Source organism: Anguilla anguilla, chromosome 4, assembly GCF_013347855.1.
Source record: "Anguilla anguilla isolate fAngAng1 chromosome 4, fAngAng1.pri, whole genome shotgun sequence".
NCBI classification, from domain to species: domain Eukaryota; kingdom Metazoa; phylum Chordata; class Actinopteri; order Anguilliformes; family Anguillidae; genus Anguilla; species Anguilla anguilla.
Window position 1 is genome coordinate 4,003,989 of NC_049204.1, and position 16,194 is coordinate 4,020,182.

At 45.5% G+C, this 16,194-nt stretch overlaps 2 protein-coding genes across 3 annotated transcripts in view; one reads left to right on the forward strand and one right to left on the reverse strand.

Moving 5' to 3' along the window:
- Positions 1 to 7,826, reverse strand: part of gipc3 (GIPC PDZ domain containing family, member 3) — a 15,936-nt gene extending 8,110 nt beyond the window's left edge. Inside the window, exons 1-4 of the mRNA XM_035415798.1 lie at positions 7,742 to 7,826; positions 4,865 to 5,187; positions 1,711 to 1,896; positions 90 to 270 (exon numbers count right to left, since the gene is read on the reverse strand). Coding sequence (XP_035271689.1) covers positions 90 to 270; positions 1,711 to 1,896; positions 4,865 to 5,167 — 670 coding nt within the window. The 5' untranslated portion in view covers positions 5,168 to 5,187; positions 7,742 to 7,826. The remainder of the gene's footprint in view (positions 1 to 89; positions 271 to 1,710; positions 1,897 to 4,864; positions 5,188 to 7,741) is intronic.
- A 4,244-nt stretch (positions 7,827 to 12,070) lies between these two features.
- The window catches only part of si:zfos-943e10.1 (GRAM domain-containing protein 2B), a 30,420-nt gene continuing 26,296 nt past the window's right edge, over positions 12,071 to 16,194 (forward strand). For both annotated transcript variants that reach the window (XM_035415306.1, XM_035415307.1), the window contains exon 1: positions 12,071 to 12,285. In XM_035415306.1, coding sequence (XP_035271197.1) covers positions 12,161 to 12,285 — 125 coding nt within the window. In that variant the 5' untranslated portion in view covers positions 12,071 to 12,160. The remainder of the gene's footprint in view (positions 12,286 to 16,194) is intronic.

Below are 16,194 nucleotides of genomic sequence, written 5' to 3' on the forward strand. Positions count from 1 at the left end.
ATCGGTGCCTAAAGAGGGTTTTTTTCGGTGAAAGTATTTGAAATGATTAAACGACCCAGGTCCGGTTTGCGATCCGGTTTCCCGCTCACCGAAGGCCTTCTTCGGCTCGACCAGCCGCAGCGTGAAGGGCGCTCCCCGGCTCTGCTCCTTCAGCATCCTGGCGACCTCGTAGTGCCGGCATCCCACGATGCTCTGCTCGTTGATCGCCTCGATGTGGTCGCCCACGCACACGGCCTTCAGGCGGTCAATCGTGCTGCCCTCCTTTATCCTCTGTGGGGCGGAACAGGATTTAGAGTAAAGCATGGGGGGGGGCATGAGGGGGGAGGGGGGGGCATGAGGGGGCACGGGGGGAAGGGGGGGCATGGGGGGGAGGGGGGGGTATGAGGGGGCACAGGGGGAAGGGGGGGCATGGGGGGGGAGGGGGGGGCATGAGGGGGCACGGGGGGAAGGGGGGGCATGGGGGGGGAGGGGGGGGCATGAGGGGGCACGGGGGGAAGGGGGGGCACGGGGGGGGGGGGGGGGGTGGTCATTGCTTTCTCTACAGCAGGGGCGTCTGATCTTGTGCTGGGTGCTGTCTTTTTTTTTTAGTTTTAGCCTAGAACTATGACACCTGATTTAAGCATTTAACTATTCATGATCTTCAATCAAGGCCTTAATAAGTAGAATCAGAGGTCTTCGTGCTGGGCTATTTTTTTTATTTTTTTTTTAAAAAAACCTCCACCCTCACTGGCCGTTTTTGGATAAGATTGGACAGCCCTGTTCCTCAGCATGACCTCAAGATAATTTAGATTAAGATTACTGCCCCGTTGTATTGGCCTTGAGAATCACACATAACCACTGCTAAGGAACACTTAAACCAGGCCCTCAAGGTCACCTGACTTTCTCTTCTGCCTGAGAGTCCACAGTCCAGTAATGTCTCTGATTGGCCAGAGATTACGCTCACCTGGGTGCACCAGGTATAAATCAGTCTCTGTTTGGAGGGGAAGAATGAAATCCAGCTGCACTACTGGCCTCCAGGGCCAGATGCGAGTGTCCCGGCTGTATCTTTACCTTCAGATAAGGCCAAAGTAATCATCAACAACTACAGGTCCTTCACGTTGTTTGTGTAAAATGAATGTGTCCTGTCTTTCGCATTATATTTCTTATAAATGAAGTGTTTTTTTATTATTATTAGTATTATTATTATGGATACAAATTAAATTTTTGCTGCCAATCAGACAGCAATGTGCACTTTACACCTGAGTATTCACTTGCTTTGTTAATTTCAGCAAACAGATGACTCAGGGCCAATTGCAGTGTGCTTAACTGGAGTTTAAACCTCACGATTTTAACCTTAAACCTTCGAGACCACAAAACAAATGTTGAAATGCGGCACTGTTCTGTAATCAAGGGGGTTTAAAACCTGAGGTTTTAAACTCCAGCCATGCACCCTGCAATTGGCCCGCAGAGACGGCGCTTGAAAATCTAACCCTTTGAGGTGCGAAGTCACAGACGTGTGAACAGAAAGTTCTTAACTGAACATTCTAACGCTGATGTCACAATCGCTGCCGGTAACCGAAGGTGACAAAGTTCTAGAACACTGACTCAGAATTCTGAAAAAAAAAAGAATAAAAACATTCCAAAGGAAACCCACTCTTCAGCGGGTAACAGACAGAGTGCATTGTGGGCAGGCTGAGCGGAAGCCATTTCCTGTCTGGTGAACACACGCGCCTTGATGAACGCGTATCCCGCGCCGTTGTCGGTGATGGTCAGGCCCAGGGCGTCCTCCGTCTTGGTGACCTCCACCTCCTTGGCGTCGCCCCTGACGTGTGCGAAGATGAAGTCCTCCAGGCCGATCTGGCCGCCCAGCAGCTTCTGCATGTCCACCTTGTGCGAGTTCAGAGTGCAGAACAGGATCTGGAACCCAAGCACGAGCAAAAACTTCAGTCTGAATTTTGGGGGGTGGGTGGGTGGGTGGGTGGGGGGAGGGGGCTGAAATGCAGAGAACACAAGGACTGCTACCCTCTAGCGAGGTGTGGGGGGGGGGATATGCCCCTCCCCAGGAAGAAACTTCTAAAAGCTGTGAAATTATCATTTCTGATGACTTCTGAGAGGACAATACTTCATACTACTGATCAGTATATCCCAATCAGGACATCCCAGGCTCTATTATAGGAAATTATTTTTCTCATAATCATACTATATTATTGGGGGGTTTGGGGAGTTGTATCCTACCCCCCCCCCCCATAAATTACACCCAAGCAAACAGGGATGCTGGGCATCAGTCCAGATCCAAACACAACCCCATGCACAGAGCACATGTATTTATTCTTTTTTTATTCATTGATAACATTTTTATTTGTAGCCTGAAATATGATCTCTTGGTGCCTCAGTCCTGGTACAAATAACACAGGGGTGTCAAACTCCAGTCCTGGAGGTGCTGCAGTGTCTGCTGGTATTTGTGGTTTCCTTTCAATCAGCAGCCAATCAAGGCCTTGAGAACGAGGTGTGTGGACTCTTTTAGCCAATCAACGACTGATAAATCCACCAAAAACCAGCAGGTACTGCGGCCCTCAGAGACCGGAGTTCAGCACCCCAAAAATCACTCGACAAGCAGAGAAGAGCTCTAAACGTCAGAAGCAATGAATAATAGCATACTTTTAGAGAGCGCTCTTTTAAACATTACTGAATGCGTCGCTTGTTAAAATGAAGTGGATATGGCAAGTAATAAAAGGCATCATTGTACTAGAATCGACAACCAGCGCATACCCAGGAAACCAGGTGAGGCCAGTTAACCGTACAGCGTCTCAGCTGTTTTATTTGATCCAATGAACAAATGCTGAGTAAGAATAAAAACCTGCACTTCCTGCCGTTCGGAGAAGGGGCAAATATTTGCACTTAACATCCAGGCATTCCGCAGATGTTCTCACACAGAGAAACTTACACAACTTTCATTATTGCATACCTTCCATTCACACGGCTGGATAATTCTAGTGAATTCTAGTAATTCTCTTTGCTCAAAGGTAAAATGGCTGTGCCACAGGTGGGATCAAACCTGCAACCTCTTGAGCTGTAAGCCCAATTAAGCCATATTCGCTAAACAGGACTGCCCCCCCTACTGGATACCACTGCCATATCAAATCAAGCCAAAAGGGCAAAGAAGGCAGAGGACCAGCGAGGTCACTGGCACTGGACTTATAAACAGGTGAGCAGAGCTTTTATTGTGAAAGGAAGGCATAAGGTCTCTGCGATATACACAGGCAAACAGAGCTTTTATTGTGAAGGGATGGCACAACAGCTGCACAACACGCAGGCAAACAGAGCATTTGTTGTGAAGGGAGGGCACAACAGCTGCACAATACACAGGCAAACAGAGCTTTTATTGTGAAGGGAGGGCAGAGGAATTCTGATCTATATGCAGGCAAACCGCTTTTGCTAAGAAAGGAGAACGCGGTGAACTTAAATCCTCCAGGACATGGGGGTCAAACAAAATGTGTGGGTACTTTTATTTTGTATTATTTTGCTCTGGCTTGGACTTGTCACACTGTATCTCGAGACGCCATTGTGTCACCACAACATCAATGCTGGTTTTACACATAAATACAGGCTCGTATATAACCGAGAACTGGCCAATTCAGAATTCGACCAGCCAGGCTTTTCAACACTTCGAGGCAACAGCCCGTACACAGCAGGTAAACAGGCAGCAGATCGGGTGCTGTGGCAGTGACCTGTGCGAAAGGTTAATTAGAGTAGATGTCTTCCAAGGACAAAGAGTTTTGCTAGCCTGTTGCGCGGCTACTGTAACAGAGCCCACATTGACAATGGCAGCTGGAAACTGGATACATGCTAATTAATGCAAGCCGAGCTGCCTGGCCTGCCAATAGCAGCACAGAGGGGGGAAAAAAACCTGTTTGTCACAAACTAGATCATCCTAATATATTAAGGTAAAAAAAAAACCACAGTATTTACAGATGAAATAGGGCGATCATTTATTTATTCCTCATTGCATCCTTTTCGATTTACAGAATATGTGCTAACACCTGCTATCTCAAGCGTTCACTGGATATTTTTTTTTTTAAGAGCTGTTGTGTAATCCTGCTCTTTTGTACTGACATTATAAGTAATCCAAACAAAACCCTGGAGTATTGCCACAGTTTAATATATAATAAATAAATAAAAAGCATCTCTATAATAAGATATGTTTTCTAATTGCTTACACCAAGCTGGGAACACACACACACACACACACACGCACATACACACACATACACACAACCTCACATGCTAATGGGGCCTCCTAGACCAAAAAAATTATTATCTAATCCTCAGTCAGTGATGGACAATAACTCCAATGCATGTATTTGAAACATGTATCTGCAGGTATATATTCTGTATGTAGCACAGGTCTGTTTTTTGCCCGCTTAATATCTCTATGTCACCTCCAAAGCAACGTTTGCCTCCATCATTTTGATTGTAGTGAGTAGACCCACTTTTTGGAGGTATTTTGTATAACATGTGCGATGGCGCTTTCGCGTCCAGCCCAGCTCATAGTCACAGGCTGAAATTCAGGTGGTCTAAACACACCTGCCAATCAAGCCGCCCCATACAGGTGAGTTCCACTCGAGAGCACAGACACAGGTAAACACGGCTGGGCTAAGGCTCAACAGGTACTTCCACAGGTGCACCCCAAAGCACAAAAGCATTGTCCTACATAACAACGGCATTTCCCAATAACAATTTAATCCAAAAATGTATTTCCTAATCTTTTCATAGTCTTCTAGCCTAACCCTCCCCCTCTCCCCAGGTACCCCACAGGTACACCCCCTTGCCCACAGGTACGTCCCCCCCCGCGCCCCCTCGCCGCCCGCCCCGGCCCGTGTCCTACCTCCGAGGGGGAGATGTGGAAGGCCTCGGCGATCTTGCCGTACAGTTCCTTGACGTTGGTGAAGCCGTGGATGCGGCCCGTGGGGCTGCCGTGGGCCAGCTGGGTGTGGAAGATCAGCCGGGGTCTGGGACAGGGGGGCGAGGGGGGCGCCGGGCCCGGCGGGGGCGGCGGGGGCGAGGTGGGGGGCGGGGGCACCTCCTCCTCCTCCTCCTTCTCGGCCCCCGGGACCCCCCCGGGTTCGACGGCCTCTCCGTTCGGCATGGGGCCCGGCTCTTCGATCTTCCTCCAGGAGCCCTGGTGCATCGCTGCCAGCCCGAGACAGGCTGAGAGGGAAAGAAAGAGAGAGAGAGAGAGAGCGACAGAGAGAGAGAGAGAGAGCGAGCAAGAGCGACAGAGAGGGAGAGAGAGAGAGTGAGCAAGAGAGAGACAGTGAGAGAGAGAGAGAGAGCGAGCGAGAGACAGAGAGTGAGAGAGAGCGAGACAGAGCCAGAGAGAGAGAGCAAGCGAGAGAGAGAGAGAGACCGTGAGAGAGCGCGAGAGACACAGAGAGATAGAGAGAGTGAGGGAGAGCAAGTGAGAGAGAGAGCGAGAGACATAGAGAAACAGAGAGAGAGAGAGAGAGAGAGAGAGCCGCCCCAGCACCTTCCCTGGGACCCTGGCTCACTGCATTAATGATGAGCGTGGCCAGGTAACGGGATAGGGGCCGGGGCGGGCCGGGGCGGGCGCGGCGAGGAGGAGAACCCGACACTGCGGGGGGGCGGGGGATCGGGTGCGGGACACCAGAGACCAGCGAGCGACAGACACACGCATCGCCCCGGCGGCCATTTTGTCCAGGGCCGCCCTCGCCAACGGGGCTGCAAACGTCTCCTTGGCAACCGAGGCCTTCTTCGCACAAAAAGGGACCTCGGGGGATCGCACTGCACCCCCCCCGAAAACACAGGGAGCGGCTGGGACGTCCCAGTCAAGTCAACGAGTCCGTTCAACACCACACCTGGGCCGCATTATTATTCTGAAATGCTTTAACCTCCCTTTTCGATTCCAATAATATTCCCGCAGATTGCTGATAACTCCAAAACCAAAATTATCACATTCTTGGATGTTGAAAGCAAAACTTTTCTTTCATGACGTTGTTATCTGGTTTGTATTGAGCATATTTAGTAGAAAATTCTCTGCGAAACAGTGACATTGTTTTCACATTTCAGCATCCGGCATCTAAAGAGTTTAAAAAAAAAAAAAAGTTTTTCAGATGGCAGTTTGACCAAAGTCTGTTCAATACATTTGATAAAATCAGTTGCAGGCTGTGTTTGTGCACGTACGGTCTGTCTGAACTTCCTGTGGAAAGAGCAAACTCACTGAATGCTGAACTAGGCTGCTTTTACAGCATTTTCTCAGAGACACAAAATTAACAAGTCATGTACTGAAGACAAGGAACCAGGACTTGTTAAGTCACAGTTTCTCTGTGACTAGTGAACACTCTGAACTTTTCGACCCTGTGGTCTGCCGTTGTTTCAGTGCGAGGGTGCTAGGGTCATGGGCCTTACGCAGTACGGCACTACAGCACAACAGCACAAGTGATGTTTACCCAAAATGTGTAACGGCTTAATGACTCATCTGCTTGTCCCACATTTTTACAAAAGAATACATTTTTTGGCGGCCCTCTCAAGATTTGTCAACGTGTCAGCAATTGAACGTTCTGTACGTTTTCATACACTAATTTGACGGTCAGCTTGTGATGCCAAAAATAATGTGCTCAAAGCAACACCTTCTGAGCTGAATGCTAATAGAGTAACCATGTGAACGCACCATTTATAGTAACCTGACGGAGCTTCTTAGCCCCAGGCCAATAACAACTTCAAGCATTTTCACCCTTGATACACCAGTAAAATTCCTGTTGAACTTACTTGCCATTTTGAGAGAAACATCTACTTATCCATGACAAAAATCTTCTTTTGTCTGAAGACATTTTGAAAATGCCATATCATGCATTGCATGATATGGCATCATCATTTTTGCTGATAACATGCTTTGCTGAACATTTCTCCGAAATGTGATGGACTGTATGACTGTTTTTTTTTTTGTTTGTTTTGTGCCAGGATGTAAAAAAGCTAGCTGTAGCTAGTTTTCAAAATACATATTTGAGAAAGGCGTGCTCCGGAGAAAGACTGGGGTTTGTCCTCCCTCCACCTTTTCTGGCGGTAAAGGAGGATGAGAAGGAGGTAGCCGCCTCCCCATCTCTTTCGGCCCGCAGCGAAACCAGAGATGACGACATGGCGGTCGGCGAAGTGCGACTAAGTAAATTACCGCTACACTGAACACTATAATAATACGCACGGTCCATCTCGTGCTGGCGCGTTTCACCTGGGGAGCTCGGCAACGAAAGGATATTAAGGCTAACTCCATCTCAAGGTTTCTGCCCGCGTCAGTACTAAGGATTAGTTCCAGGACCCGCGCACAATAGATTAAATCTGATCAGGAAGCCATCTAGAGAAATGAAACACATTTACTGTGTCGAGATAACATTTTATACAGACTCACGCCCGCAGTAAAGTATAGTTTAATTGCCGTTTATGACATCAGCTTTTAGGGAACTGAAGCCAGTGGAACAAAGAGAGGAAATGCTGCCCGTTGGTTTCACATGTAACAGGTGCATAAAACCATCAGTCAGTCAAAGTTTATTTAAACGGCACCTTTTGTGCAGGATTGCAATGAAAAGTGCTTAACATAAGAATTTTTTTTTTTGAGTTCAATGAAAAGATGAAATACAATAATACAAAACAATACACTGTTAATAGTAACAGTAGCAGAAAAATAATGAAATAAAGTTACATTTTTAAAAAAGCTACAGTTCTGCCCCAATGACACAGAGTCTACTAGCACCTGCAGTTCTGGTAGGAGGAACACGACACCAGTCCTTCGTTGGAAAGCCAGGCAGCTCATGGCGGTTGCAGTAGCTGAAGAAAGTGAAACGGGCAAACTGACGGCATTGTTCCAGAACGTTCCATAAACCCTCGATTGATTGAGAAGGCCGCCGCGCCACGCGTATAAGGTCAATCAATCAATCAATCAATCAATCAATTAGTCAATCAATCAATCAATCAATCAATCAAATATAATTTATATAGCATATTTCACAGCAATTATCACAATACGCTTCACGGACAACCCTGGCCTAGACACCCACAGGAGCAAGCCTAAAGCAACAGTGGCAAGGAAAAACTCCCTGTGGCAGATGGGTGGAAACCTCAGAAGGAACCCGGCTCAGGGGGGGGGGGGGGGGGGGGGGAGGCGGGGGGGGGAGACCCATCCTCCTCTGGTCGGCTCAGCGTGTCCTGCTTATCAAGCCGCTGAGTGGCTGCTCGTTCTCCATGGACGGGGGGAGGCATTGTCATTTTGGAAGACACCCGTCGTACAGAAGTACAGGAATGCATTAACATGGGGTGACGATGAATGCTCAGTACCATCACAATAATGGAGGATATTAACTCTACCCTCAAAGCATATGGCTGCGTGTAACCCGTGCCAGGAAAAGCACACGATTACGGAGCAACCAGCAATTGATGGAATGCGGTTGTGTTTCCATTTTGTGGCCACTGCTTGTGCACTGTAAATTTCTAAAATAAATAAATAAATACAATACAAACGTATTGATACAGCGTACAACGCATAATGCTAATAAAATATTGAAACTATTCAATACTGATACAGTGAATATGTTGGATCGTAAAAGGAAGCTCCTTCGAACCGAAGTGTGTGTCTGATAATCGTGAATTCAGTCAAACGGCTGGGTCCTAATGGACTGCGTAATGCTGGATGTTCAAAATACTTCCATCTCATCTATCGCTGTTCAAAACCATCTGGGACTACTCCAGGAAATGGGATGGATGGAACATTCACTCTCACTGTAAAAAAAAAAAAAAACGCCAGTGTAAATGTACAGATTTCTATCTTCCTGTGTCTTACATCAGTTACTGAACTGGAGGCCTATTTCACTCCTGGCCCTTTGGTCATTGGTTAATATATATATATATATATATATATATATATATATATATATATATATATATATATATATATATATACATTCACCGGTCACTTCATTAGGTACACCTGTTCAACTGCAAACTGCACCTGTTAATGCAAATATCTAATCAGCCAATCACGTGGCAGCAACTCAATGCATTTAGGCATGTAGACATGGTCAGGACGATCTGTGGAAGTTCAAACCAAGCATCAGAATGGGGAAGAAAGGTGATTTAAGTGACTTTGAACGTGGCATGGTTGTTGGTGCCAGACGAGCTGGTTTGACTATTTCAGAAACTGCTGAATCTACTGGGTTTTTCACGCACAACCATCTCTAGGGTTTACCGAGAATGGTCCGAGAAAGAGACAATATCCAGTGAGCGGCAGTTCCCTGGGCGAAAATGCCTTGTTGATGGCAGAGGTCAGAGCAGAATGGCCAGACTGGTTCGAGCTGATAGAAAGGCAACAGTAACTCAAATAACCACTCGCTACAACCGAGGTGTGCAGAAGAGCATCTCCGAACGCACACCACGTCAAACCTTGAAGCAGACGGGCTACAAGCAGCAGAAGACCACACCGGGTGCCACTCCTGTCACCTAATGAAGTGGCCGGTGAGTGTATATATATATATATATATATATATATATATATATATATATATATATATATATATCATTCTGATGCTTCAGAAAAATTGCGACTATGCCGATGGTCAGAATCTGCACAGGTCTAAATACCGCCCATAAGGAACGGAATAATGGGTCACCGGCTGGGCATATTTTGAGAGGGTGTCAGCTTTGTTTACACCTATGTGCAGTACATTTCATAAATCCTATGTGTGGCAAATGGCCGTTATGCACCATTTTAAAAGGAGCCAGAGCCCCCCCCCTCTGCACGCCCCCCCCCCCCCCCCCCCCGCCCATGAAGAAACAGTCAGAGAATTCAGATCTTACATCATTCCTCCCTTGTTCGCCGCAGTTTTCCTGGGCAAGGTCCCCTTATCCCAAGGCTGCCGTACGTACCTTGAACCTGATCCGATAAACATGTGAAAACATGGAACTTGAAACGTGCTGTAGATTGGAAAAGGAAAAAACTGTGGCGTACCAAGTGTCCCGATAAGAAGAAAACACGAACGGTAAAATCTTTTGAGCAAAGTAAAATGTTCAGTGACGAGTCTACTCTGAGGCAGGGTGCATCTGATCGCTGTTGGACTCCGACTCTGTCTAAGCTGAGATATCGCTGAACACCTGAGCAGCTAAACAAATGGTAACGCTGGTGCACCACGCTTGACATGAAAGCATTTTTGGACCCAGCTGGTGTCTTCTGTTCTTGCCTCACACCCAGTGCATGCTGGGATAGGCTCCAGCACACCCCGCAACCCTGCTCAGGAATAAGCGGGTATAGATAATGGATGGATGGATGGATGGTACCTTCTTTCACCATGATCACAACCTGATTTTTCTTTTTAGAAATTTTTGTTTAAGCTGTCCTAAAAATAATCCTTGCAACAATGTTTTGTGTAAATGGACTGTCTATGATAGATTAATGTTGCATTGAAAGTAAAAAAAAAAAAAAAAGTTAAAATGGTTTAAAAATTACTGTAGAAATTAATGTACAAATATGCTGTACTGTTGCACGTAGAGTGTTAAAACATTTTTTCTCACACTCTCACTCACCCCTAAAAAAAGGGAAATGGCCTGAACAAATTTTCTTCACAGTAACCAATAAGCACGGCCCTTTAAAGAGTGTGAAGATGCTCATATTTAGTCCGTGACCAACAGTTGTCAACTCGGCTTGCAGTTGAGAAAGACATTGAGTGTTCAGAATGTCTTAAACGTCTGTGTGCTGATAAGGTCAGCGAGAACCGCATAATGTTTTCATGCCCCTCCGACCTGTAAGCATTGCTTTGTTAGAAGTCCACGGTCGGGCATGTTTAATTTGCGTGGTGTGTTTCAATGTCAAGTTAGACAGAACTCGAATGTCTGGATAACTCAGTGACTCGTCTTTAACCCATAAGCTGTTCGTGACACTTCTCTTGGAATTTTGCTCATATTTAAGATTTACCTTTGCAAATATTATTGGGTGGAGAATAATGCTCCTGCATTAAAATACTACAATGTATTTGGACTCTGCAGTAAAGAGTTAAGGGTGTAAAGTAAGCATTAAGGAGAGTTTTACATATTTAAAAAAAAATATATTTTGTGCATTCTGCATTATTCTAGCTTTTATTGTGGAGTGAATGCAACAATATACTGTATTTACATATTACATGTAAGCAAATAAAGAACTATTTTACTTGAAACATTTTATCTACTGATTTATGGCATTGCTGTGTCCCATGATGCATTTCTTTCCACTGCATGCAAAAAAAACAGATTCCCAGCACAAATGCATGCAAATGCAATGAAATTCCATATTACAAATAACTCAATACTGATGTGGTGAACAGAGCAAAGGACCTGTTCCTTCAACTCTAGAAGTGTTTATATGAAAACACTTTGGCCATAGTGCATTCATATAAATTCTGTAAGAGTTAATGTATCACTGAACTCTGAATGTATCTATGAATTTTTGCACATCTCTCTTTCTGAGACACCATCATCTGAAAGAAACTGCTCAGACTGAGCTCTAAGCTGCATCAAAATAAAATGATTTTTTGGGTAAAGATCACCTTTAACTCCTCGCCCAAAATTATGGCAGGTAGTTGTTGTATTCTGAGAACAAAACAACAGGAGGGATAAGGTAAAGTATGAACACAACATGAAAGCCTGTGCCCAAATATAAACATTATACCATTCTGTAAGGAGTTAAAACTGTCGGAGAGGATAGGATGTGTATCTGTTTTCCTCAAACGAGGTGCAGCATTCACGTGCAACGCAAAAGAGACAGTTCAAGGTAATATCAACACTGCATATACAAAAGCAGCCTATACACGCGAATTGTCTGTTAACCATTGATTATCGATAACCTTTCCGTTAGCCACAATCCAACTAAAACACCCCACCCTTGTGAAAATGCAATCGTATATTTTTTGACAGCACAAGGACGCGGCTTCACGTCCCTTATTAGGCTATGGGCGGACCTGGTAGCGGAGAGCCACGCTGTGATTGAAAGACTCGTCTGACATGCCAGTTTTTTTTCCGCGTGAGGCCGTCTCCTATTGGCCGCTGGACTTGGTTCGATTCAGTCTCATTTTCTTAATCAACATCAATGGAGTAAGGAGCCGGAATAGAAACGGAAGAATCCCGCAGAGTTGGAGGAAGAGTGGCGGCGTGTATGAGTGGAGAGCCGACCCCGGCAGAAAGAAGAATGCTGGAAAACAAGAGAGAGAGATTGAAAACCTTCCTTAAGAAAATAGACGAAAAAGCCATATTCAAAATAAAGCACTTCATGAAAGAAAGGTAGGCTTCCGATTACCCCACGCCCCGAACCGTTATGTGCCATATGAAGGAGTTAGCTAGCTAGCTTGGTAGCCTGTGCATTTAACGTTACAGTCAAATTATCCTGTTTATTTTTAGTAAATAACGACAGATGCGAGATATGATTGGTAGTTCAGACTTAAAATAAATGAAATGATGCAAACGTGTCACCAAACGTGCTAAGAGGGTTCACGCGTTGCCACCCCTGATGCATTTGTGTTGAATCCAAATATAGCTAGCCTATACTGTACACGTCGGCATGTTGCTGGCTAGCTAGCTTTTATAATGTCCTGTGTGCCCAAGAGACGAACATGTACTTTGTGCAAACAATTTAAATATAATATGAAAACGAATTCATATGTTTGTGTCAGAAAATGTATAACACATTATTTAAATATTATAGTATGTCTTACAAATTTCTAAACAAATGTGAAGCTGCCGAGGATTATTTCGTTTATTAGCTAGCCATACATTGCTTTTCTATTCCGACAATAAGGTTGCGCCAATGTATATAAACACACTGCGGTTACTGTAAAATATTAACATTGCGTTTTGATGCTTTATGGCTTTGGTAGATAGATGTGTGATGTTTGGCCATAGTAAAATAGGTAGGCTATATTTAAGCATCCAGGATAAAGTCACTGTGTTGGGTTCTAGGCAGGCCTAGATTTTTTTTAATGAGAGAATGGTGAGCGGACGTTTGCTGTACGAAACTGTTGTTGGTAAGGAAAGTCCCTGTCTGGTGTGAATATGATTAGACAGCACTGTGAAAGTACAAGTATTCATTTTATTTAAGCGTATTAAAATGTAGCACCCTGAAAATCCCTGAGTAAGACTGTTCTTGCAGTTGATGACAGGTCACACAACACATTAGAAGGAAACTGCCAAATTGCTGTAGTTGTTTTGGGAGTCTTTGGAGAGTGACAAACATTCCCTCAGTGTTTCTATAACATTGCAGTAATGTTATTATCAGGCCTCTGCAACAAAACAGCAATGTTGTGGGTTGAGAAGGATGTTGTCAGGAGGGACGTTACTGTGTGATTTCATATGGACTGGCACAAAAGCTGTGGGAGCCTGAGGGAGCCCATGGCTAGTCATTTAGGATTAAATATTTGGCGAATGGATTAACCCACTGTATCTTTTGTGGAGTTATTTGTTTGTTGTAGCTAATGCATGCACCTCCACCCCGAGCACAATGTTAACTTGTTTAGCTTGTTACAGGGAAACATTACATCACTGCTTTGTCTATATGCATCAGATGGACGCTGTTTGTTTTCTTCCGATGAAGGGATGATCCGGCTGTCGGGTCGTTAGCGTTCTGGGTGTGTACGGCGTTGCTCACGTTGTGCGAGCGAGCGGCTCTATTTTTAACGTGTGAGGTCGAGGTACACACGGACACCCCCCCCCCCCCCCCCCCCCCCCATCCCACCCCCCATCCCACCCCCCTTACATAAGGGTCATACCCCGTTTGCCCTGATCATCAGCTGTGTCCGCACAGGAGTCGGGTTGCCTGGGAAACTACGGGGCCAAGAGAAGGGCGTGGCCGTTAGCTTGTCTGCGACTCGGCGAAATCGCGGTAAAATGATCGCCGGATCGCGGTGGTTCACCGTTCCGAACTCGGTCACTTCCGGTCTGAGCCCGTAGCATTCCTTTGAGCATTTTTTCCAGTTAATTAATTGCATTGCAATACATTTCCTTAATTGACTGAATTGAAATTGAGTTTACCCCCCCCGCCCCATCCTCGCCTGAATAGGGTAAAATCAGGGCTGACCAACCCTGTTCCTGGAGGGAATCTACCATCCTGTAGGTGTTCATTTAAGCCCTAAATGGGAACGCCCGATTCTGCTAATTATCAGCTCAGTGAGAGTTGTTGAATGAGGTGTGCTTTGTTAGAATTGGAATGAAAATCTACAGGATGGTAGATCCCCAGGAACAGGGTTGGGCAGCTCCTACTCTAGCTGTTGAATGAGGTGTGCTTTGTTAGGATTGGAATGAAAATCTACTGGATGCTAGATCTCCAGGAACAGGGATTGGCAGCCCTGCTCTAGCTGTTGAACGAGGTGTGGTTTGTTGGAAAGTTGGACGACGGTTTTGCCAAAATGGTGAAGACGCACTGTATATTCTCTCAGAATATTTTGACTTCAAAAGACTTCAAAAGATTCTGAGACATTGCAGCAGTGCTTTATTCACTGTGTAACTTCATCATGACAGTTACAAATTAAAAGCAGTGTAACACAGCAAACTACTAGCAGACAGTGTATCTCGTACAAGACTAAAATATGGATGACACAGAAAATTACACTTGTGTGTATGATCATATTTTCTCATTAGTACACAGCAACAGTTTTTTCACCGTCAGTACACAGGGAGAAGTTTCCAGATTCCATGGAAGAGATCACAGAAGGACACAATGCATGCACAGATGTTTTCCGCTCTCCTAAAATAAATCATTTGTGCATGGGAGCTGGGGACAATGCACTTCCAGAGCCAAAAGGGAACATATAGTATATAGGCCACATACTGAACAAATAAAGAATGTTGAACGAATTCCAAACATATGGTTATACATTGAAAACCGTTTGTGTGCGTGTGTGTGTGTGTGTGTGTGTGTGTGTGTGAGTGTGTGTTTGTGTGAAAATGTAAAAGTCCTTAACATGAAATTGATTTTATGGAAAGAGAAACAGCCCTCGCTACAGAGTTTGGGTGTGTGCCTGTTCGTTCGCCTATAGCTTAGCGTAGCAAGGGGATCATTCAGTAAGAAAAAACAGCCACACAGCCCTCTCTCTCTCACACACACACACATTCTCCCTCTCTCTCTCTCTCTCCTCACACACACACACACATTCTCTCTCTCTCTCTTTCTCTCTGTTTCTCACACACACGCACACACACATTCTCTCTCACACACACACACACATTCTCTCTCTCTCTCTCTCACACACACGCACACACACATTCTCTCTTTCTCTCTCACACACACGCACACATTCTCTCTTTCTCTTTCTCTTTCTCTCACACACACACACACACACACACTCTCTCTCTCTCTTACTCACTGCCTGCGCGGAGCGGTGAAAATGGAGATTTCCCATAAGCCCCAGGGCTGAAGACCTCGTCTAAAAGCCTGTAATGAGCCGGGGCGGTGCCATGCACTTCTCAGGAAAGGGAGCGTTGTGTGGGTCTGTGCCAGCTTGGTGGTTATAATAATAACAATAGTAATAATAATAATAATAATATGGAGGAGAATAAACTTAATTCATCAAGCACCTTTGATACAATGAAACAAGCAGCTTCGCGGTGGAGTGAAACAGACGATAAAGATAAAATGTAGAAAAATGATGGCGAAGTAGCTGTAGGCTGGCATAGCTGAGCTTCAGGCCAGTGTGGGCGGAGCCAAAACGGGACTGGAGCCACATCTGGGCTCCTGGGGGTCAGGGTCTGGCATCCTGTGGCCTCCACCTCACATCTTTGTGGTAATGAGGTCTCCAGGCAAAGGCAAAGTCAGACCAAAACCTTCAAATAGGATCGTACGACAGGGACCTTTCACGAAACTGTCGAATTTCGCGGCTGACTTAGCTACGGCCTGTGGTTTTAGTCTTCTCAAAGCCTGCAATGCTCACCGCTTGCCTGGATCACGTCATTTGAAAAGGGGCCAATCAAAGAAATGGCTTAATTGATAGGACGACATCATGTTCTTTTGAACATATTTCATTCGGTTTTTTAAAAACATATTTGAATGAGTAAACGTAGCGCTTTGTTGCCGTATGCCCTCCGTACATAACCGATTCTATTCAGTCGTTTTTTCTCTCTTCTTCTTCTTGCGCGTGAGCTGAGAGAACTGACTGAGGGGGAATTCCAGCCACGGCTAACGCGCCGGTGTTCGGCCATCAT